This window comes from Cibotium barometz, chromosome 20 (genome assembly GCF_041138505.1).
Source record: "Cibotium barometz isolate CiBa-2024 chromosome 20, ASM4113850v1, whole genome shotgun sequence".
Lineage (NCBI taxonomy): Eukaryota > Viridiplantae > Streptophyta > Polypodiopsida > Cyatheales > Cibotiaceae > Cibotium > Cibotium barometz.
The window spans coordinates 21,542,387-21,567,886 of NC_141065.1; the positions used below are offsets into that span (position 1 = coordinate 21,542,387).

The window sequence follows — 25,500 nt, forward strand, 5'->3', positions numbered from 1 at the left end:
GGCCTTGTTAGAAATCCATGTTAGAGGTAGATTTGGACACCACCAAAACTAGTGCAGCCTTACAAACGGTTAGTTCTATAAAACTAGGAGGTGATAGAAATCAAATTTTGAGGTGGATTTGGACACTTGTCAAAAACTAAGGCCCTAGGAGATTCGGACACTTGGTCAAAACTTTGCAGAGAATTAGCATTAGAGGGAGATGTATATATGGATGGTTAGGTCCTAAAAAGTAGGGTATGATGTGTGCCCATATCAGATATAGATTTGGACACCTAGGTAAAAACTAAAGAAGTAGCATTAGATGGGAGAGGGTATGTAGAAATGGCTAGTTCACATGAGATGTTTATGAGGCAATTCATATTGTATATAGATTTGGACAATTGGCCAAATGTAGAATGAGTGGTATTGGGTGGGAGGATATATATATTCAAATGACTATGTTCATAAAACTAGGATGTGATAGAATTTCATATTAGAGAAAGATTTGGACACCTTACTATTTTTTTAGAGAGTTATGGAATTTGGAAGCAGGAATGGGATATATATAAATGTTTGGGTAATAATCCCACAAAAATGGAGTAGTCCATGTATTCGGTGGAGTTGAAGGATTTGGATACTTGGTAATGACCTTAAAAATATTCATATTGTATATAGATTTGGACAATTGACCAATTCTATATTAAGTGGTAAGTGAAAGAAGATGATATTAACGATAGATTATAATATATATTCTATTAACTAAATTTGGACACGATCTAATTTGGAAAACTAAAGTAATGTATTTTCCAATGTGTAGGGCAAATGGCATCTGAGTTTTCTCATGGAGAATGTGCCAAGTTGATCATTAATATGTGATGGTCGTTATAGGGAAGATACATGCAACCCATGAGGAAGATATGTGCCATGGAGAAACGATTTCACAATAGGTTCTCATGCCTTGTGTCTTAGAAACCTTGAGAGGTGTGATAGACATGAGTATGGAGATCTTTCCAATGATGGTAAGCCCAGATCTACTAGCACATTGTTGAATGCTTTAAAGTCTAGAAAGGCTCTTGGTCAGCATTATTCGCATGACGAATACATGGGTGTTTGTTTAACTACATTTAATGATGTTGGGATAGCAACATAAGTGTTGAACACAAATCCTGGTTCAAAATTTAAGAAGTTGCCAGAGAATTTGATGTTGCAATTGGACAATTGTGCCTCAGAGAACAAGAATCGATATTTGTTCGCCTATCTATCATTGTTGGTTACAAAATGTTAGTTACAAAAGGAGTATTTAAGATGGTCTAGTTAGGATTTATGATGGTTGGTCATTACACATGAGGATATTGATCCAATGTTTAGTAGGTTTTCTAAGAAACTAAGGACTAGCTAGACATTCACCTTTCCACATTTAATGAAAATATTCAAGAAGGATAGCCAACTACTACTCCAATCCCATTCTTGATGACAAATGTCCCATACTTCAAGGAATAAGATGTGCTAGTGGGGCAATCAAGACCATTACAATTCAGATTCTTCATGTAAGAAAAGGTTCCATTCATGCAATATAAAGTGCATCCTAAATCCATTGAATGGTTGCTAAAGGATGTTGGTATTGAATTATGAAAGAAGGATAGTGATGGTGACACAATACTATCGATAGAGATTTTATGTGTTGTTCCAATGTTTAAGTACATTAAAGATCACTTAGAGATGATAAAAGGAATTAAGGATTACATACAATATTGGAAAGTGTCCATGGTGGGGACTTCTATTAAAATCTTTGGCCAAGAACTCTAGGCACATGCAAATGATATAACTATTGATATTGATGATGAATTCTTAGGATTGGAAGAATTTGATAATCATTATTTTGCAAACCACAAAGTAAAGGACCAAAGCAAGCTTTTCAACCCGTGGTTGATGTTAGAAAGGGAGACTTTGCTCTTATTCGACCATTGAAACTAATATATCCTATATGGTTGGGTGTAGCTCAAAGTAACATAGATGTCAAATAGATCATCTGAAAGCTACAAGAGGATTTTAATAAAATATTGGACACCTGTATACAAAAAGAGAAATGTTAATGATGTTGAACTTTATAGAGATTGTTGGAACAGATTATTGATGTGTAATAAAAATGATCGTGTGCGTTGGAAACTATTAGACACGATAGTTTTTGCGTGGGTCACCAAGAAGCAAAATGTGTCACAAAAGATTAAGATTCTAGCAAATGTGTGTGCTAAGACAAAGGAGAGTTTGGCAACATCTAAGGACTGTGATGAAGACCAATGAGTTTAGATTATTAGAGTACTGGTTGGATCTATGTTGGTCACTTTTTGTTTATGAATTAGTACATATTAGTCTCCCAATATTTAGAATTTAATTATTTTTTATACTTTTCCTTTAAATTTTATGGATATTTTCTTGGCTACAGTAGAGCTTTAACGATGTTCGTAAACACTCCATATGTGTTATCATCAACCTTGAGTAACTACCATTCTCTTTCAAAATTAGTGAAATTACCAAAATTAATTTAAAGATATTAATTTGATTTTTCCAAATTCCCTATAATATAGACTTATTTGGGTGCGAAATGAAAAATGTCATTTTTTGGCTGTATCAAGTAGGTACATCAAAATACATTTTGGAAGGTGAACTTTTAGCTCCCTAGAAGTTAGGAAAATTTGTCAGAAAAAGGGATGTCCTTTCAACGCTTTGCTATATGCTATTGCTACACATCCAATGCTCCTCTATATGGATAAGTTATCATAGGATGACTTGCTACATGGAATTTCCATGGGAAATGTGGCTCAAGCCTATGCTAATGATTCTTTCTTTTTTCCTCGAAACACAATGTGGTGTGAGGGTAATTATGCAAGCTGTCACTATATGGGTTGACTACTGGACTGAACATCAACTTTATGAAATCAAAGTTGTTCTAAAAATTTATGATTGGCATAGATTACTATGGCCAGGACAAATTTTGCCACCTAATCAGATAGTCAGACATCTTGGATAACCCATTGGATGGAAGATGTCCCTCGCAGAAGAGACTCAATGAGTAATGCATCACAAAAATTGAATATCAGAAGCTGTCTACATGGCCATTGCATATACATCTTCGAATAGTGCAATCTCCCTTTGTTGCCTTGGTCTTGCAAGACGTTGACATTTTCATGTGTAAAGCCCTAGAATGCTCGTGGAAAACAAAAAAAAGACAAAAAACCCTTCGTCCTAATGAAGAAATATTTGGTTTGCTCAGCTAAGATGCATGGTGGTCTTAATATTTGCAATATCCATTATTATGTCCTCAAGGAAGGTGATGCTTCTACCTGATTTTGTGGCACCATGGGCTTGCATGTTGGGCAATATGTGTGTCTCCATGCGTATAGAAGCATATGGAATTTGGGTCACCCGTTATGATGATATAGTTCTTGGACATTTTAATGACAAAATCACAAGTTCTTCCTATGCCATTGCACTCATTCAAGACTAGAAAGCTTTGTTACATCACTTACATTGGTCAGGCACTCTGGACTATCTTCACAAGACCAAAATTGGACCATGAGAAAAAATAAAACATAATGGGTAGTACAACAATGGTAGAAGAAGTACAAGGCATCTCCAAAAACGCAAATAAGTGAAGTATACCAATGTGTGGAGTCAGGAACCTTGTCACCCCTCATACACTAATGGGGTTACATAATCATTTAACTATCACATTTGGTGATCCTATGAGATCAAACAGGGTCCACTATGCCATTGGGTGTATTTCACTGGCTTGATGTAGCAAGCAATCACGATGCCTTGTTATCATTGCTGCTGTAGTCCCAATCTACTACTTTTACCTTTGCATGGCCTGCTTTTCCGAAAAAGAATGTTTTGTGTCTCCATATGCCTCATAAATTTTAAATGTCTCTATCCCTACATATCTCATATTAAGAAGAGGGCCACACATTTCAAATCCTCACACTCCACGATAATTTTGCAGAGAGGACCAAATCCCTGTCAAAACAAGCAATGAAACACCCCCGTCTCGTAGTAAGCAGGACATCATATGGCCACACACTCCCGTTTCAATCTCATGCATATCTGTCATTATGTGGATGTATAGCTCACTGTTTTCTCGCATCACACCTACCTCCCTCCCTGTCAAAACAAGCAATGAAACATCCCTCTGTCTCGTATTAAGCTGGGCATGTATGACCACAGACTACCATTTCAATCTCATGCATATCCGTCATTATGCGTACGCATAGCTCACTGTTTCGCACATCACATCTACATCCCTCCTTGTCTCAATGTGAAGCCAATGTGACAAGACCATTAACTACCCCATGAAGATCCTTAGTATATGTGATGTGTACAGATCTTTACAAGAAGCCCTTCTTTGTCAATCTGGGGAAGAAGTCACAATATATGGCTATTATATATAAGAGGGTCTCTTTATACTTGAGTGATGGCAGTGCATCAAGAGGTAAGCTCATCAATGTATACAGTGTGGGAGAAAGTGGGGGATTAATGTACAAGAAAGTGGGCATCCCTGCTTTGCTCCAAATAGTGCCATGCATTACCTCTAAGAATCCTTGCTCTGTGGGTACCAAACTAATAACCTACTCATATACTGTTTTTGTAGAATGACCTCTTTGACCTGTAATTGAGCCTACCGATGAAACTTGCTCATAGGTCTGTGTCAAATGCTTTGCCAAAGTCGACAAAGCAGCATTAACCTCTCCTTCCTATATTTGGTTGCCGCAATAATGAGTAAGGGTGAAGATGTTGTCTTGTGTTGAGTGGGCTTGCCAGAAAGCCTTCCTGGCCCGTGGCTTGTGCCCCTTTTTTCTCTCTGATTAGGTATGCCTCTAAGACTGATCCAAAAATCTTAGCCATCAAATATGGTGCTGTACTTCTGTGAATGCAATGGGTTCCCTGCCTCATGGACAGGTATAATGGTATTCTCTGACCAGGATTTGGGGAATCTTTGCGAGTGGCTTCATTGAAGAGCTCTGCAAGATATGGTGCAAGAGACCGGCAGCCATAAGTTAAGTTCAGATGGTAGTCCTTCATAATCCTTTACCTTCCATTTTTGAGGATGTCTTGGTAACTGACCCTGTGATGAATCGATCCTCGTCTATGTGCAGAAATAAAGAAAATTGGACAAACTCAAGACCAAAAATAGTAAAATGCTAAAAGGTTCATAAAGCAAGGCCATTTGAAGTATACATAGAAAGCCGTGTAAGGGGAGATATCTTGATTGCCCTCAGAAAATAACTCTTGTGCCTGGAGCAACACTTTTAATGCAGTTGCAAAACTAGCTTAAGTAAACATAAGTTACCTCATCAACAAGTGGCTAAAATGCTGCCAGTAGCTGTTGTCGAGACGTGACTTAGAAACCTGACTTGCTAAGGCCAAGACCCAGTTACCCTTCCTGATTCAGCTGCACTTGTGATCACGGAGTCAAATGATTTGGACCCACTGCACAATTTGAATGAGGAAAGGTACTTACTTACAACTCCATCAACCGACGATCATTGTGGATGTCAGTTACATGCAAATATTCCACAGCTCACGCTTAGCTTTTGGCACTGCCCAATTGGAGCCATAAAAGGTAGTATTCCCTACTGCTCATGATTATTGCAAATGCTAAATTCATGCAAAAATGGCATCAATTCACTCTTAACCTGTCCACCAATTAAGCTCAACCGATCTCTGAATATTGGCAGGTTGAAGAGAGTATACATGTAGTAATAGCAACAAAAGCAGTAATCAGCAGTAACCGCCACTCCATGATTGAAGATGCCAGTATATCATTTTCGAAAATAGGCTTCAATTATCACATCATGTCCCGACATCTTTGAGCTTACCCTTTCCAAGGGCAGCATGTCTTTGTCGATGGTAAAACCCGGACCACCTTTAGTATGTCCATAAAGGGTAGGTGAGATATCCACTACGAGTTTCTGTAGCACCTTCTCTTCCAGAGCCTGCCTGCCCAGAGAGTTTCCAAGACCAGACAGATCTCGACCACGGGAATCCAGTAACACAGAGCAAAATCCACGTTGGTAGCAGACATCAAGAATGGAGTCCAAATCAAGCTCCCGCAGTGTCACCACCTCAACCCCTTTTTCCCGCAACAAAGAATCCATAGACTGACCACCCTTCTGGCTGTTACTCTCCAAGTCAGCCACCATGGCCTGCTCGCTAGTTATCACCAATGTTGATGCAAGAGAGGTGTCGAATACGCTTGACTCAAGGGGGAGGTCAAATCTACTTGACAGCACAATCCGGAGGGGTTGCTTTGACCCAGATTCCGCAGAAACTAAAGTTGGATTGTCCAAAAGTGCAGTGTCAGGCACAATAACTGCATCGTTTTCCTGTAGCAATTTTGAAAAGTAGCTGCCTGCACTACAGTCAACTGAATGAGACTCCAGGAATGCTCCATCTAGTGACACTGAAAACCTGCGGAGTGATACCCTTACAATCAGTGTCAATAAGTTTAACCATATGCTCTGATTTTGTTCATGAGCATTATGTGTGCACAAGTACAAGAAATGAACTTGTAGTAGCTAGCTATCACATACCTGAGAGTAGCAAAAGGTTTCTTCTCAAGCATACAGTGAATATAAGCCTCATTCAAGGCTTGGCATGATGGAGTTTCCACTCCTACAATGACTTCTATACCTGCTTTCACTAGTGTGTCTATTCCCTTCCCTGCAACAATAGGATTTGGATCAAGCATTCCCACTATCACTCGGTTTACACGAGCTTGGATCAGTGAAAGAGTACATGGAGGTGTTCTGCCATAGTGATTGCATGGCTCCAAGCTCACATAAGCTGTAGATCCCTTTGCATTTTCTCCAGCCTCTCGTAATGCAAAAACCTGTACAGGCCAGCAACCATATAGTAAAGCAAGAATCTCTCTCTCTCTCTCTCTCTCTTAAAGTTTGAAGTAATAAATTGGATTGCTAAAGACTCGCAAAACTCAAGATAAAGAAGGCAGTGTGAGACTTTGTGTGACAGGATCATAGTCACAAGGGACGGGGGACGGTGACGGGGGATGGGGATGGGGACGGGGACAGGCATAAGTAGGGAACAGGGACGGGGGAGGGAACGGCACTCAAAAAATACTTTAAAAAAAAAAAATTCTACTCTACACTTATTCTACTTTGGAAATACATCAAAATGAGCACAAATTTACACTAAAATGGTAAGCTTTTGAGTCATATTAATAATTAAGTAGATACAAAATGAGTCATGACTCGAGAGTCAAGACTCAGGAGTCAGGACTAAGCCTTAAGGAGGCAAAATACATGTACGGACTCAAATGAGTCAATGACAAAAAAATGCTGAAGACTAGAGGCTAGAGAGACAGTCTATGCAATGTGTTTGAGACAACACCATATAGATAGCATGTTCTTACACTACTCTCTCTACATTTCTGCCACCGGGGGGATCCCCCCGAAGCTTGAAACGAACTCAAAAGCGTGATGATTTTTTCAATGGTCGGCAATAAAACATCCTATTATTTTGTGCGTTGAGCGCACAAATTCATTCAGGCAAAATAGCACAAATTCATGGATGATACCTTTTTGCATCTCTTTGTTGGGGAGAAAGATTGGAGTGGGGAGAGGACCCTGCGCATGAGATCAGCGTTTCTTTGCTGGGGAGACGTATGATGCTTCATGATCGGCTAGAAGAGCCAAGGCCCAACAGCCATAAACGACTAGAAACGGGTAGGCAGGCGCAACGACCAAAAACGGCAGGCGCCACGGAACATGTCTACAGAGGAGAGCACATCAGTAGGAAGACGTCTCCCCCAAAGGAGACCATGCTCTTCCTCCTACTACAGATACCATAGCTCTACTCCGAGCACAGAACCAACTTCTCATGGAGCATCTCCAACTCTTGGAGGATGGAGGCAACAGCAACAAAACCCACTCCTCTAGTTACCCTCCACTTCGTCACCCTCTTCTTTCAGATGGAACAACAAAGACAAGAGGAGACGGCGAGAAGAAAAAGCAAACAGACGGGATTGAGAGAAAGCCCAACGCAAGCTTGAAGACCGGCGTCAGGCTGAACTCGCCGCTCGAGAGCGCCAACGAGAGCTCGATCGAGAGCGCATGTTACTCGAACACCAACGGAAAAAGGAGGCCTTGCATCTGAAATATCAACACCTCTCTTCAGTTTCCCACCCATAGGTGCCACCAACCAACATCCCGTGACATCAACAATCGTCATCTGAACTCAACCAAATTTTAGTAAGTACGATGATAAGTGTGATCATTTAGCTGTCAATCAATTTATTCATCAGTTTAATGTTTATTTTTCACTGGCAAAGCTAACAAATCCTCAAGACAAAGTCCATGTAGCGGCTCTCCACCTCACGGGTGAGGCAATCACTTGGTGGCAACATTGGTCTAGTATCCATACAGACCACATTACAGGTGTCATAGCTTTTCCTTGGGATACCGTGCTCAGATAGCCTCTACCTCCTCGATAGCGGCTATCTTATCTTCATCCCCAGTCCCACAGTTAGCAGACCTCCTGTTTAGACACCAGGACTTTATGCTTACGGACGATCTCTCGCCCAGTCTCCCCTCATCCCGTCCTGAGGTCCATCATATCGATTTGGTCCCTAGATCAGAACCTCCTAGCAGGTTTCCCTATCGTCTTTCCAAGACTTTAGAGGGCAAGCTAGAAAAGCAGTTATCTAAGCTCCTCTGAGCTGAATTCGTTCAGCCATCTTCCTCACCATTTGCTACACCCATCCTATTTGTCCAAAAGAAGGACAAGTCTGCACGCCTTTGTGTAGACTACACGGCATTAAACAAACTCACCATTAAGAATAAGTTTCCTATGCCAAGGATCGAGTACATTTTGGAGCCTTTAGACGGTGCAAATTTTTTCACTGAGATCAATCTCAAGAGTGGTTACCGTCAAGTCCACATTTTTTAAGCCGACATTCCAAAAACAGCTTTCCAAACAAAGCGTGGTCACTACGAGTTCGTAGTCATGTCCTTTGGGTTTACCAATGCACCTGCAACCTTCAATAAAATGATGTCTAGGATTTTCGCAGTCCTCATTGGTAAGCTTGTTTTCATATTTCTTGATGACATACTTATATTCTCAGCCACTACGGAGCAACATGAGAAAGATGTGAAGAAAGTCTTGCAACTTATGCGAGATAATGGACTCTACATAAATGCCAAAAAGTCTATCTTTGGCGTTACATAGGTTTAATACTTGGGCTATATCATCGGTTCTACTGAGATTCGATTGGACCCCTCAAAGGTTCAAGAGATCTTGGATTGGGATATCCCTCGGACCGCCCAAGAGATCCACTCTTTCGTAGGTCTTTGCCAAGCCTACAATACGCATGTTCACCAATTTTGCAACCTTGTAGCACCTCTCACCGAATTGCTCAAGGGAGTGAAAACTCGTAGACAAAAAGTCACAGTTACAAGCAAGGCGCTTGATGCATTCCGTGCACTTTAGAAAGCAGCCTCAAAAGCGCCTGTTATGAAGTTAGCATCTACCTTTCGAGATTATTACCGATGCGAGCAATGTAGCCATAGGTGTTGTTCTTCAATAGGACAATAGACTCGTGGCCTACTACAATAGAAAGTTGGATGTCGTCGAAAAGAATTATTCGGTTTGTGACAAAAAGCCCTTACACACACTTCCACACAAAAAAGAAGAAGAAGAAAAAGATGCACAAGCACATGCTCTCACCAATCGTAGAACTGACCTTCTTCTCATTCTTACGGATATCGACCTCAGCTACTTCTAAACCAGAAGCCGAGGAGACTCCAACAGTAACGAAAATATGATATTTGCAAATCTAAGAAAAATGATTGTTCATTAAATATAAGGCCTTAATAATGATGCTTCCAAATTGCCATGACTATACAATACCAACACTCGTAAAAATATAGTTGTAGATAGACCAATTATTAAAGATAACGCCTTAACAATGACACTTATTTTGGGTGCGATCACAACGTCCAAACATTGGAAGCCTTTTCTTTATGGACAGGTTTTCACAGTCAAAACAGACCACCAAGCACTTAAGATGGAGACAGATCTTTCAACAATTTGGAGGAATGCTCGAGTACATTCCTAGTAAGCATAACCCAGTCGCAGTTGCTTTTAGTTGAAAGGCCAACATCCAGACCATGTAGGAGTCTACCATTCTCGAAATCACTGGGAAAGACTTAGATAGCATGAAAGATAAGTATGTCGATTCCCCTAAGTTTGGTACTCAATACAGTTTGGCCCTCAAACAGACCACCAAGCACTTAAGATGGAGTCAGATCTTTCAACAATTTGGAGGAATGCTCGAGTACATTCCTAGTAAGCATAACCCAGTCACAGTTGCTTTTAGTTGAAAGGCCAACATCCAGACCATGTAGGAGTCTACCATTCTCGAAATCACTGGGAAAGACTTAGATAGCATGAAAGATAAGTATGTCGATTCCCCTAAGTTTGGTACTCAATACAGTTTGGCCCTCAATTCTGATCCTGGCCATTACTCAGTGCAGAACAGTTGGTTGTTCTATAAGAACCGCCTCTGTGTCATTCGGGAAAAGCGAGCAGCTCTTCTCCATGATGCCCATGACTCCTTAGTTGGAGGACATAGAGGTATCAACAGTACCCTCGAGAAATTGAATCGGTCCTTTTATTGACCAAAAATGAGGCGTAATTTTTATCCACACGTTCAAGCATGTAAGATTAATCAAAAAGTTAAGGTTCCACATACGAAAAAGGCTGGGTTACTTCAACCTTTGCCTATCCCCAACGAACCTTTCATCGACATTTCTATGGACTTTGTAGGGCCTCTACCAGTGTCACGTGCACACCCAATGGGTGTACAAGTGACATGGCATTCTTAGCATCCATAAGCATTAATCAAATAGCATTCATGAACATCAAGTATTATCCAAGGCATTTACAGCATATATCACAGCATGAGCATGTGTATGGAACTGTTCCAGCACCAACAGCAGCACATAAGGCATCATGAGTATCTAGGAAATGTAAACATCAAGTCATGGACTGTGGAACCAACCGACAGGGCTTGGTCAGTAGCCAACAGCAACATTAGAGCATTTAATGAAGTCGTGAAGTCCCAAATGACTGGCAGACAGCAGTAGGTACAACCGACCAGCATCATAACTCATATATAAGGCAGTGCATCATTCATTCAGTAGATCATCTCAGTATCATAGATCTCCAGCGTTTCCAGCCTGTGGAGCATAGGGGATCAAAAGCAACATTCAGCATATTCAGCATACAGTTAAGCATTCAGTTCAGTTCAGCCTCCTGCCTCCTACATAGAGGAAAGCTAGCATCCAAAGGGTGGACCTCAGTCACCATCAGCATTCAGCATCTCTCTCATTCTGAGAAGGATATTCATTTAGTACAGCATCATAGATCTATTTATAGATCTTTATTGTAACCATTCATTTAATATAGTTGCATTGCATTGACACCATTGTCTATTTATAGATCTTTATTGTAACCATTCATTTAATATAGTTGCATTGCATTGCATTGACACCATTGTCTATCTCCTCAGTATAATTAAGTGCAGTTTAGTTAAGCCTAAGGTTGTTTTACTACGGTCAATCCCTCGCATGTCAACTCGCATCCACCGGATCTCGTAACACTTAGTGTTTTACCATTGTGGATCGCTTTAGTAAGTTCTCCATGCTTGTCCGATGCAAGCTTACGGCCCCCACAGCTGATGACATAGCCCACCTTTTTCTCTTGCTGATTTTTTCAGCCCCTTTCTTCAGAGAAGTTTCTTGTCAGAGGACATGGCTTCACGAGGTTTCTCTACTACTGCTGCTCCTCCTATTGATTCTCCAGCACCATCATAGCCTAGATCCCTTGCTTCCGCCGCTCTATAGGTGGTTCCTATTCCCAATCTTTCCTCTCTAAGTTTCTCTCATCTAGGTCTTGCTCCCACCCGTACCCACATACCATCCTACAATCCTCCCCAAGTCAGTGACTCCATGAAGCTTACGGCAACCAACTATCATACTTGGTCTTTCTACACCCAGTTGTTGCTGGAAGGAGCCGGTGTGTGGATGGCTATCTCCACACCTCACTTGGTGGACCCTGCTTTGAGAAGCATATTGGATGCTCGGGCTCATCTTATCATCATCCATTGCATGACTCCATCTATACAGGCATAGTTTGTCTCTACCCAGAGTAATGCTCATCAAATGCGGACAGAGATCCAGAGGAGGTATGGGAGAGTTTCGACAGTGAGGATTGCCAAATTGGAGTCAGATCTGGAGAAGCTTACAATCAATGAGTCAGATAACTTGATTGAGAAGATTGGAGAGTTAACCCGTATCAAGCTGCAGCTTGAGGAGTATGGAAGTACCATCAACAATCCCATCCATAAACTTCTTGGTAAGTTGCATGCTTCCTTTGAATCTTTTAGGGATAATATTTATTTCCGTGATCCTCTCCCCCCTTTTGAGGAAGTCACGAACGACAAGTGCATGCTTCGCAGAAAAGGCAAGTCGGAGTCTGCCTTTGTTGCCTCTGACAAGGGCAAAGGCAAAGGCGAAAAAGGAAACTCCAACAACAAAAACAAAAGCAAAGGCAAGGGTAAACAGGATTCTAAGGACTCCAAGGACAAAAGCAATGAATGTGATTATTGTGGCAGGTCATGTCATACTTAGGCTCGCTGCTTTGCTCGTCATGATGATTCTCGAGCAGCCAAAGCCAAGTATAAAGCCCAAGATGCTTCTAAAGCATCTAACAAGGACAACACCAAAGATAAAGGCAAAGTTTCAAAGGAGGGAACTGCCAAAGTTGCATACATGGCAGTCACAAACTCATCCACTTCGTCACAAGATTCATTCCTTGTGATCACAAATATGACTTCTCCTGAAGAAGTTAGTGACACACCTGAAGCGGTGGAATGGGTTGGTGATAGTGGTGCTTCTACCCACATGACCAATCAGGCTCATATCTTGGAGGACTACCAGACTCTCTCTTCTTCAGTTCATATCGGTGACAACTCTTCGCTTCCTCTGACCGGTGTTGGTAATGTTTCTTTGGGTTCTTCTGCCACCTTACATGTACCACAGATTTCCAAAAATCCATTTTTAGTATACAAAGCTTCTCAAAAGGGACTTGGTGTGTACTTTGATGATGAGGTCATCGAAGTAATTGACAAGAAGACTCTCTCGGTTGTTGCCAATGGAGTCCATGATCGGGATCTCCACAAGATCACCAATTTTTCTTCCCAGATCCCTCACACTGATTCCCATATTCATCAGCTTTTCTCCCCCTTGACGGCTTTGGTTTATGAGACAGATACTTCTCTGGCATTCTCACTTCGGCCATGTACCCATTGCTGCCTTACAAAAGTTCCATTCTAAGCAAGTTGTCAGTGGACTACCTCAGCTCGGGTCTCTCTCTCACATCTGCGCATCCTGCATGTTGGGCAAGCATCATCGAGATGCATTTCCAGAGGAGGCCATTCATGAAGCAACCCGAAGACTGGAGCTTATACATGCAAATCTTGCAGGACCTATGGAGGTTGAGTCTCTTGGCGGGGCTCGATATTTTCTTCTTCTTATGGATGATTTCACTCGCAAAGTCTGGGTATATTTTCTAGCTCGCAAGTCAGATGCTTTTGCCAGTTTCAAGACTTAGATCGCGATGATGGAAAGTCTGGAGGTAGAGTTTCATTCCTCCGGACTGATAATGGTGGCGAGTTTGTTCCACTGGATGACTTCCTTGCTTCGAAGGGCATTCACAAGACAGACTACAGTTCCTTACACTCCTCAGCAAAATGGAGTTGTGGAACAGAAGAACCCCTCTATTGAGAGGGATAACACTTGGTCTTTGGTGCCACGGCCTTTACATCGTCGTGTTATTGGTGTGAAATGGATTTTCAAAGTCAAGTTTCATGCAGATGATACTTTGGACAAGTACAAGGCCCGTCTTGTTGCTCGAGTATATGCTCAGAAGGCAAGTGAAGACTTTGATGAGACATTTGCTCCTACAACTAGGTATACCACCATCAGGATTGTTTTGGCTCTGGCTGCACACTTCAGATGGCCCGTGTTCCCGATGGATGTCAAATCCGCTTTTTTGAATGGAGATTTAGAGGAGGAAGTTTATGTTGAGAAGGCTCCTAGTTTTGTGATTCAGGGACAGGACACCCATGTGTATCTTCTACAGAAGGCTCTTTATGGTTTCAAACAGGCACCCCGTGCCTGGTACCAAAAGATTGATGCCTTCTTGTTATCTCTTGGCTTTGAGAGGGCATATGCTGACAGCGATATCTATGTGCTTCTTTTTGATGGAGATATTTGAGTCATTGTTTTGTATGTTGATGACCTCATTCTTTCTGGCTCAGATACTGGTTTCACACAGGTTCAGTCCAAGATTTCAGAGACATTTGAGATGACTGATCTTGGCCTTCTACATTATTTTCTTGGGCTGGAGGTTTGGCAAAAAGACGACTTTATCTTCATTTCTCAGCAAAAGTATGTGAGGAAGCTGCTCTCACTTTATGGGTTGTCAAATTGTACACCTCGCTCGTCCCATGGATCCCAATGCCAAGTTATCCAAGGAGGATGATACACCCCGGCAGATTGTTGACTCATTGCTTTACCTTGCCAATACCCGTCCAAACGTCTCTTGTGCTGTGAGTGTCCTCAGCCAATTCTCATCGGCCGCTCGAGGTCTCATTGGCAGGCAACTTTGAGAGTTCTTCGTTATCTTCGAGGTACTTCAGATTATGATAGCACCTACTCTTGTGGTACTGATTTGGTTGGCTTCACAAATTCTGATTGGGCAAGTTGTATTGATAGTCGGAGGTCTACATTTGGATATTGCTTCATGCTTGGTTCTGGATTGGTTTCTTGGAAGTCTCAAAAGCAGAGAACTGTTTCTGCTTCTTCCACCGAGGCAGAGTATAAATCCTACCTTCTCTCCTCCACTGAGACACTTTGGATTCATCAGATTCTGGAGCATTTGTACTCTGTCCATACTTCCCCAATTACTATCTTCCCGGATTCTCAGAGTGCTATTGCTCTAGCCCAAAATCCTATGATACGGGGACGATCAAACATATTGAAGCACATTATCATTTTGTACGTGACTGGATCGAGTTGGGACTTCTTCGACTGGCCTACTGTTCTACCAAGGACAATGTGGCGGAGGTGTTGGATTATATCATCTCCAAATGGTCTACATCACCATTTTCATGCTTGTATTGGCCATTTATGAGGCCCTGCATTGGCATATCTTAGTAGATATTATTCAGCATTTTTCTACCATTTTTTAGGTATTTTACAACATTTTATGCTACTCTGGGCCTACTACAATTGGCCGAGCTACAATTGGCCGACCAACATTCTGGGGGAGTATATAAGGGTTGACCCCCTTTCCCCTACTTCTGCTTCTTACCATTGTACAACACCTACGGGCTTCCTTCGTACTCAGTTTTCAACAGTAAACATCAGTTTCCAGCATTTACAGGTCTTGTACCTCGGCCTACATCTGTGTTTTCTATTTGCTTCACTTTCTTTCACCATCCATAGATAGATGGCCAGACAGAAATCTATAGGCCGAGCTTCTGAAAGAACTCATCAATCCGCTAGTACCAAGCTGGCGGAGCCTGCTTTAGACCATATAAAGCCTTCTTCAGCGCGTACACATGATCTTGTTTGCCCGGAACAACAAATCCTGGCGGCTGATCAATATAAACCTCCTATGTAAGCTCTCCATTCAAGAAAGCCGACTTGACGTCTATCTGGAAAACAGGCTGTCACCAATTGGCCGACCATTTGGACCATCTCCAGATTTGTGTCTCGTTCACTTGAGGCCAAGTCGGTGTCTCATGTGAAGGGGCCAGTATTTTTGCATAACATGGACAGGAGCCAGACTGGTGCCACCCGTGTATGACCTGGACTGTGTTCTATCCATGGGATTGTCACACCATGGAAGAGCCAGTATTTGTGCCGTGTCTTGCCTATGGGATTGTCACTCCATAGGAAGGCTCGTGCTTGGATCTGTGTCTTACCTATGGGACTGTCACTCCATAGGAAGACCGGGATTTATGTTTTCTGTCGTGCCATTATTGTGCCCGACAAATGTTTAGTACTTATTCCATGAACGGGAGATATGTCCACGATACTGTTTGCACATGCATTCATGTTTTGCATGTTTGAAACTATTTTCGCATGACTTGTATTTTTGTGTTTGCCTGGTTGACGTGCCACTTACTGAGCGGGGACGCCTGCCAGTGAGTCGTGAAGTTTGCTCTCTCTTCTGACGAGTTTGGTTGCGTGTGAACAGGTGGTAAGTGTATTGCACTTGTTTATTTTATAGCATTCTTTTTAACCTTTGTTTTTATAAGGTTGCAGGTTCACACTCATTAAAGAGTGGACACCCTCCCCAAATATTACTTGGTGGGGTGGGCACCCATTTTTGGGCACCCACGCTTGAGTCATGAAGGGTAAAGGGAACCCCTTATGTGTGGGGGTGGGTGCATGGCCACCAACCCACCCCCCACCTTGGAACTGGCCGCCTCCATGCAAGATAGGGGGGGCCGGCCAGCTGTTGGACGTGTGCCCTCTCCAACACCTACATATGGGCAACCACCTCACCAGCTTGGGGATACGACTGTGCAGGGGCGACCATCCCATCAGACTCCTCTCCACAGCGGCTACGCCCACTCCACATGCGGCTGCCCCACTCTGCAAGCAACTGCGCCAGACAACAGGCGGCTGCGCCCAGGCCTCTTCTCCCCCTTGCAGGCGGCTGCCCCACTCCACAGGTGGCTGTGCCAGACAGCTGACGGCTGCGCTTAGATCTCCAGTCGGTTGCGCACCCTTTCCTCTTGCCAGTAGGCTGCCGCGCCCTGGTGTCCATCTCTAGCAGCAGCACTTAGGCGGCTCGGGTATTTGTCTTCCACTAGCGAGCTACAGGTAAGTGGATTGAGATTTAAGCAAAGGACTTTGATGTAAATCTGATAAGGGATACTCTGCTGCTAACACCCGTTCGGTGTCGGGTAGTCCAAGCTTCTGGAGAACCTCGGTCCATGGGTGCCGAGATCGGGAGAGCCAGGTGTTAGGACGGGAGCGCCTGTTTGTGCGTGGTCCTAGAACACCAGTGGAGCGCTCTCTACAGATTCCAGTGGAGACACATGACCGTAGAGACTAAACTACTCAAGTGGATTGCTCTCCTTCGAACGTCTACTTCGAGTTTCTTGTTTGGTAACTGTATTCATCTCAATTGTACATGGACATCATCTGGTTCATTGAATCCATGGAGCATTGTATCTTTTAAATACTCCCAATAATATATCATATATTGAGGGGGGGGGGTCGGCCCGTTCCGGCCCCAGTGCTGGTGTCCATTGATCAACATTTCATTTCGTTTCAGTTTTCAGTTGTTATTAAGTTGTCCATTCAAATTGTGATATTTAAGTTGTGCTATTACGCGTGTGGGTGTCCAACGGAGTCTATTCCCACTTGACGGGATCGGTTTCATGGTATCAAAGCACGGTTATTTTCCTCTTCTTAGTGGGGAAACGAACCTGTGTATTGGACACCCTGCTTCTAGCACACTTAACACAATGGACAGCCAAGGCAACCCTTTGGAAGTGCCTAATTCGAGGGGCCCATCAAGTGCCTCGCGTGGTTCTGATGCTTTACAGGGAAGGCACAAGCCCCTTGAGACATGATTTCTTTTATGCATAGAGGCCGCATGCATTTCATTGATGCCGGCAAGGAAGGGGATTCCATCCCACTTGTATCTCACATCCAGATTAATAAAGCAATGAAAAAGAGTCTTTCTGCGTACTTGGTTTTTGTTCGTGATAGCATTGTACCAAGTCATCAAAATGTGGATACTATGACTTACGATAGGCTGAATTTTCTTCATGCATTCAACGATTGTTTTGCTGATGCATTGCCAGGTGAATTACCTCCCCAAAGGCCCGAGGATCATCGCATAGATCTTGTGCCAGGGAGTTCTCCACCTAACAAACCCGCATACCGTGTGAGTGGCGCACAACGAGAAGAGATCATGAAGCAAGTAAATGAGCTTTTAGAGAAAGGTTTGGTTCAGCCTAGTTCTTCACCTTATTGCTCTCCTGTGCTTCTTGTTCAAAAGAAAGACGGGACATTCCGCATGTGTGTGGACTATAGAGCTTTAAATAAGCTTACCATCAAGAATAGATTCTCAATCCCGCGTATTGATGACATTTTGGATAAGCTTGATGGCTCGAATTGTTTCAGCCGTCTTGATTTGAAGAGTGGTTATCACCAAATACGAGTGGTGCCACAAGATGTCCATAAAACTGCATGCAGGACAGCTTTTGGATTATATGAATTTTTGGTGATGCCTTTTGGTCTCACCAATGCTCCTGCCACATTTAATCGTATGATGGATAGGATATTCCGATCCCATCGCAAATTCAAAGGTGTATTCTTTGATGACATCTTGGTTTTCTCCAAGAATGAGCAGGAACATAGAACTCATTTGGTCACTGGTCGAAGAGTTGCGGAAGCATAAACTTTTCATTAATGCCAAGAAAATTGAATTCTTTCTTTTAGAGATACATTATTTGGGTCACATTGTATCCAAGGATGGAGTAACAATGGATCTTGCAAAGATAGAAACCATTCGGAATTGGCCAGAATTGCAAAACGTACATCAAGTACGTAGTTTTCTGGGATTATGTTCATATTATAGGCGTTTCATAAGGCATTTTGCTATGATAGCCACCTCTCTACATGATCTCACAAAGAAGAAAACCACTTTCAAATGGACTCCAAAAGAACAGGATGCCTTATTGCAGCTCAAGCACGCTATCATATGTGGACCCGTATTGATTGTTCCCAACTTACAAAGGTCATTGATAGTGGAATGTGATGCTTGTGGCGATTGTATACGGGCTGTCCTAAATCAAGAAGGGCATGCAGTTGCATATGAGAGCCGTCGTTTACATGATGCTGAGCTTCATATGGATATCTATGAGAAAGAGCTCTTGGCTGTAATTCATGCCTTAAAGATATGGAAACATTATCTTCTTGGGGCTGAATTTGTAGTCAAGCCAGATCATCAAAGCTTGAGATACTTTCTATCTCAAACAAAGCTTTCGGAGAAGCAGATGAGAATGGCAAACTTTCTTTCCATGTTTCATTTTCAGATTGTGCATACTCAAGGAAAGAAAAATGTGGTGGCAGATGCATTATCCAGGAGGCCTTATGTGGCTGCAATTTCAGTGGCCTCTCATGGGGACTTATCTGCTATGTGAGATTTGTATCATTTGGATGCTGATTTTTGCCATATATGGACTGATTTGATGGCTGGTCACTCACATGCCTCTTATGTTATCAACGAGGGTTATCTTATGAAGGATAACTACCTATGTGTGGTGAAGGATTTGCGTCCAAAGGTTATGGAGGAATGTCACGCTCCACCTTATGTTGGTCATAGAGGTATCATGCCTACTACACGCATGATTGAGAGATATTTCTTTTGGCCAAGCATGCGTAAAGACATTGAGGCATATGTACGTGCATATATTACTTGCCAAAAGGTGAAATTTGACAGGCAAAAACCTCCAGGTTTGCTTCAGCCATTGCCTATTTCCTCACAACCTTGGGAAAGTATTACTATGGATTTTATTATGGACTTGCCTAGATCCCAGCATGGGAATGATGCTATTTGGACCATTGTGGAAAGGTTTAGCAAGCAAGCTCATTCCTTGCCCGTCAGAAAACCATAAGTTGATCATATGGTAAAGCTTTTTCTTGCTAATATTTTCAAACATCATGGTATGCCTAAATCCATTGTTGGGGATAGAGATCCCAAGACTACGAGCCTCTTTTGGAGGGCTTTATTTGATAACATGGGCACTAAACTTGAGTTTTCATCAGCTTATCATCCCCAAACAGATGGCCAAAGTGAAGCTGCAAATTCAGCCGTGTTGGATTTGTTGAAGTGTTATGTGGCAGATCAAAACACTGCATGGGAGAAGTATCTTCCACTTGTTGAGTTTGCCTACAACAATACGATTCATGCCTCCACGGGAAAGGACCCATTTTAGATTATTTATGGCAGAGTGATATTGCCACCCATCCTTCGTACAAAGGATGAGATTTTTGCAACTGATGAGTATGTTCGTGACTTGGATGTAGCCTTTGCTGAGGTACGGACAGCCATTGCAAGGTCACAAGATAAGCTACTGACAAGCATAGAAGGGACATGTAAGTCAAAGAAGGTGATTGGGTTTTGCTGAAATTTATGAAGGCTACGCTTCGGAAGAGGCCAGGACGAGAAGGATCTGTGACATGTGAGGTCTTTGACCGTAGTAATCACAACCTTAGTCTAACTAAACTGCACTTAATGATGTTTAAGAGAGACAAATATGTGTCAATGCAATGCAGCTATATTAGATGATGAATGCGGTTACAATGAGATCTGAATAGATCTATGATGCTGAATATGCTACCTATATGCTGAATATACTGTTATGCTGAATGAACTGCTGTCCCACTGTCTTTCCCTTGTCTCCTGGGAAGGAAACGCTGAAGGGATGGCTTTGGGACTGAAGCAATGCTGATGTGATGCTGAAACACAGATGTTCTCCTGTTACCCGGGAAGGAAACGCTGGGGAGATAGATGCGTTTGCTGAATATGATGGACTGAATGCTGATGCGTGGCTGAATATGCTGCTCCCAAGGCTTCCTGGAGGAGAAACGCTGGAGAACACTTTGCTGAATGCTCTGTTCTGAGATGTGATGATGCGCTTCTATTTATATGAGGGAACAGGTGCTGGTCGGCCAGCTTGGCTGCAGCCGGCCAGATGCAAAAAGCCCATGACTGGGATAAAATACCATAGATGTCCTAAAATGGTACAAACGCTGGTCGGCTGATGTATACATGCTGTCGGCTGCCTCCACAAGCCCCAAATGCTGGTCTATATGGCTAATGTGATGCTACCATGCTGAATCCAACTCATACCATGTGGTACATGCTGAAAACATTCATTTAAATGCCCATAAAATGCATGATAAATCCTGATGATGTTTATGATGCTAGAAATGATGCCATGTCACTGTACACCTGAATGGTGTGCACGTGACAGGATCATACCCCAAGCTTTCTCCTCGCTATTATGGACTCTTCAAGGTGATTCAAAAGATCAATGAAGTGTCATACAGGCTTTCTTTACCTAGTCATTGGAAGATTCACAATGCATTTCATGTGAGTCTTTTTCGGAAATATGTCAGGCCAGATCCTGACGAGCCTGTCTCACAGAAGATCCGCCAGAGATTGATGAGCTTGAGGAGATCCTCAAGCTAGAACAAATTGTCTTTCACAAGGAGAGAAAGCTACCTGCACGAAAGCTTTCCAGGACATACCTTGTGAAGTTCAAGAATTATTTGCCCATTGATGCAAAGTGGGTAAACGAGGATTATTTTGTTGATTACCCACAGCTGTTGCAGGCATATCTTGAGGCTTTTCAGTTGAGGACAACTCTTTAGAAGCCTGGGGGGATGTCACCAATTGGCCGACCATTTGGTCCATCTCCAGATTTGTGTCTCGTTCACGTGAGGCTAAGCCGGTGTCTCATGTGAAGGGGCCAGTATTTTTGCATAACATGGACGGGAGCCAGACTGGTGCCACCCGTGTGTTAGCAGGATGGTGTCGTATGGACGGGAGCCAGACTGGTGCCACCCGTGTGTTAGCAGGACTGTGTTCTATCCATGGGATTGTCACGCCATGGAAGAGCCAATATTTGTGCCGTGTCTTGCCTATGGGATTGTCACTCCATAGGAAGGCTCATGCCTGGATCTATGTCTTACCTATGGGACTGTCACTCCATAGGAAGACCGAGATTTATGTTTTCTGTCGTGCCATCATTGTGCCCGACAGATGTTTAGTACTTGTTCCATGAGCGAGAGATATGTCCATGATACTGTTTGCACATGCATTCATGTTTTGCATGTTTGGAATTGTTTTCGCATGACTTGTATTTTTGTGTTTGCTTGTTTGACATGCCACTTACTGAGCGGGGACGCCTGCCAGTGAGTCGTGAAGTTTGCTCTGTCTTCTGACGAGTTTTGTTGCGTGTGAATAGGTGGTAAGTGTATTGCACTTATTTATTTTATAGCATTCTTTTTAACCTTTGTTTTTATAAGGTTGCAGGTTCACACTCATTAAAGAGTGGACACCCTCCCCAAATATTACTTGGTGGGGTGGGCACCCATTTTTGGGCACCCACGCTTGAGTCATGAAGGGTAAAGGGAACCCCTTATGTGTGGGGGTGGATGCATGGCCACCTACCCACCCCCCACCTTGGAACTGGCCGCCTCCATGCAAGATAGGGGGGGGGGCGGCCAGCTGTTGGACGTGTGCCCTCTCCAACACCTACATATGGGCGACCACCTCACCAGCTTGGGGATACGACTGTGCAGGCGACCATCCCATCAGACTCCTCTCCACAGCAGGCGGCTGCACCCACTCCACAGGCGGCTGCCCCACTCCATAGGCGGCTACGCCCACTCCACAGGCGGCTGCGTGAAACCGGCCTCTGGTAGAAACCAAAGTGCGGTGGACTAGCAGTCACCCTTCCACTTGTAGTCTAGATATGAAAACAAATTGGATTGGAGCTAGAGTGCCCCAAATCTGAAAATAGAACGACACCTGTTGGCCCCAAAGCTTGGCGCCCCTTGCGGTATTTCCTTATTCAATTTCAAAAATATGAAAGGCTGAGTACAACAAAACCAGCCAAGAGAATACACCTGTATGGCCAATCTGGCAGCCCACAATACCTCTTAGCACAGAGGATTCACACACACAGATCTGTGTCTCAAAGCAACACTCTGTGCTTCCCTCTGATCAGCCAAGACTATTCAGCAGGACAGCCTTGAGCATACATCTGGCATATCTCATGCACATGATCCCACAACTCAGCACAAACATACATTCACTGTCCCAATCTCTATTTCCACCCTTTTCAATCTGCCATACCCCTCCTCTCACAAGGGGCCACATAGTACAAATCTGCAGCAGACATAAGCTAATGGAAAGAAAGGTAGATGAACAAATTCAGAGCTTACCAAAATCAGCTCGTGGATCTGCACCGGAGGAAATGACCGTACCAGTCTGTACTTGCAGACAATTGTTTCAACAACCCTGCTTCACACGTGTGAGTGTACCTGTCTGTACCTTCCTCCCTGCATCCACCTCAGGGCTGTACCTGCAGCCCTCTGATGCTGCGCCGACTGTACCAAGAAAACGCCGCCTATATCAAGAAAAGCGCCGCCTGCAGCTGTACGGCTCTGTCTGTACCAGTCTGGACAGAACTGCAGCAGTTCTAGCTGCACGTGCGTCTGTACCTGCTGGACTGGTCTGTGCCTGCAACACAACCTGCACTCGTACTGTCCAGCGCCGCCTGCTCCAGACCCGTCCGTACACTGTACTTGCAGTCGTACAGTACTGTACGACCTGTACCAGCAATTGCAGTCGCCTGCAACAGCCGCCACCAACACCCACAGTATAGATTCTTGTCAGTGCCGCATGTACCTGCAGTCGTACAATTGTACCTGCAGTCGTACAGATTTGTACGGCCTGTTTTCTCACACAGTTTTTAGCAGCCAAAATTCTCTGCAGCAGCCGCCTAGCTTCCTTCTCCTCTCCACGCTTGAGCCTACACGCATGTCTCCCAAAAGCAAGAGAAAGAGTGAAGAGAGAGAGGCATGCACTCCAAAAGTGGAGTTGCCCCCTCTCCAAACTTGTCCTAGGGCCCCAACTTTAATAATAATTAAAGTTCCCTAGGGACCACTAAGGCCTAGGGGCAACCATACATAAAACATTAAAATATTAATGTTCTGGTTCCCCCCTTCACACCTGGAGATGTCCACACATCATTATCTCTGTCCGGGCACCCCAAATGTGAATCATTTAATATTTTGACTCAGCAACCACCATGCCCACACTTGTGCTGTTCCATTTTCACAAGGCCATGACACTGCGCCAGACAGCTGACGGCTGCGCTCGGATCTCCAGTCGGTTGCGCACCCTTTCCTCTTGCCAGTAGGCTGCCGCGCCCTGGTGTCCATCTCTAGCAGCTGCACTTAGGCGCCTCGGGTATTTGTCTTCCACTAGCGAGCTACAGGTAGGTGGATTGAGATTTAAGCAAAGGACTTTGATGTAAATCTGATAAGGGATACTCTCTGCTGCTATCACCCGTTCGGTGCCGGGTAGTCCAAGCTTTTGGAGAACCACGGTCCATGGGTGCCGAGATCGGGAGAGCCAGGCGTTAGTACGGGAGCGCCTGTTTGTGCGTGGTCCTGGAACACCAGTGGGGCGCTCTCTATGGATTCCAGTGAAGGCACAGGACCGTAGAGACTAAACTACTCAAGTGGATTGCTCTCCTTCGAACGTCTACTTCGAGTTTCTTGTTTGGTAACTGTATTCATCTCAGTTGTACATGGACATCATCTGGTTCATTGAACCCATGGAGCATTGTATCTTTTAAATACTCCCAATAATATATCATATATTGAGGGGGGGTCGGCCCGTTCCGGCCCCAGTACTGGTGTCCATTGATCAACATTTCGTTTCGTTTCAGTTTTCAGTTGTTATTAAGTTGTCCATTCAAATTATGATATTTAAGTTGTGCTATTACGCGTGTGGGTGTCCAACGGAGTCTATTCCCACTTGACGGGATCGGTTTCACAGGCCATCTATGATGTCCTGCAAGTGCAAGAACGGTGCGGGAGATAGTCATCCGGGCCATCGGAGCGAAGGTCTCATCGAAGTCGACTCCAGGGCGCTGAGCATAACCCTTGGCAACCAACCTCGCCTTGTGCTTGTCCAAGCTACCATCAGCTCAGAACTTTGATTTGAAGATCCAACGCACACCAATCACCTTACGCTGCAGTGGTCGAGGCACCAAAATCCAAGTGCCATTCCGTTCGATGGCATCCAGCTCTGCCTGCTTAGCACAATGCCAAGGCTCATGTGAAAGAGCCTCGTCTACAGAAGTGGGATCAGAAGGACCATTAATGATAGTAGACATAAGAGCATAATTAACAAACATGTTGCCCTCATGAATTTGTTTCCCTGTAACTCTGGAAGAACGCCGAAGAGAACCAGGCGAAGGAGCAAAAGGAAGCTCACGTAACCCAGAATCACGAACTGTCTGATAATACCAACCAAGTACAGATCTGCTCGAACTCGCCGGAGGAGGAGCAGAGTCATTATCATCTGACTGAGTATCCTCAGCTGGAAGTGTAACAGAAGCACCGGAGCAGGACGAGGAGGAGAAGAAGGCGGAGACGGAGGTGAAGGAAGAAGAAGCTCATCACCCCCTCTGAAGATGTAGGAGTCTCGTCGAACACCACATCACAGCTCAACAACAACTTTACGGGCCTAAGGATCATAAAGACGATATGCCTTGGACACAGTGCTGTATCCGAGAAAAGTCATGCACTGAGACTTCGAGTCCGACTT

The 25,500-nt window shown here is 43.7% G+C and overlaps 1 protein-coding gene across 2 annotated transcripts in view; it reads right to left on the reverse strand.

Annotated features, from left to right (window-relative positions):
* Positions 1-3,545: 3,545 nt before the first annotated feature.
* Positions 3,546-25,500, reverse strand: part of LOC147627662 (Cytidine/deoxycytidylate deaminase family protein) — a 31,807-nt gene continuing 9,852 nt past the window's right edge. The window contains exons 2-4 of one of the 2 annotated variants that reach the window (XR_015268287.1): positions 6,567-6,865; positions 5,324-6,444; positions 3,546-5,119 (exon numbers count right to left, since the gene is read on the reverse strand). Coding sequence is in view for 1 of the 2 variants with exons in the window: in XM_086814586.1 (XP_086670712.1) it covers positions 5,796-6,444; positions 6,567-6,865 (948 nt within the window). In the remaining variant the exon portion in view is untranslated. Of the gene's footprint in view, positions 6,445-6,566; positions 6,866-25,500 lie in introns of both variants that reach the window. The other variant, XM_086814586.1, reaches the window with a different exon arrangement.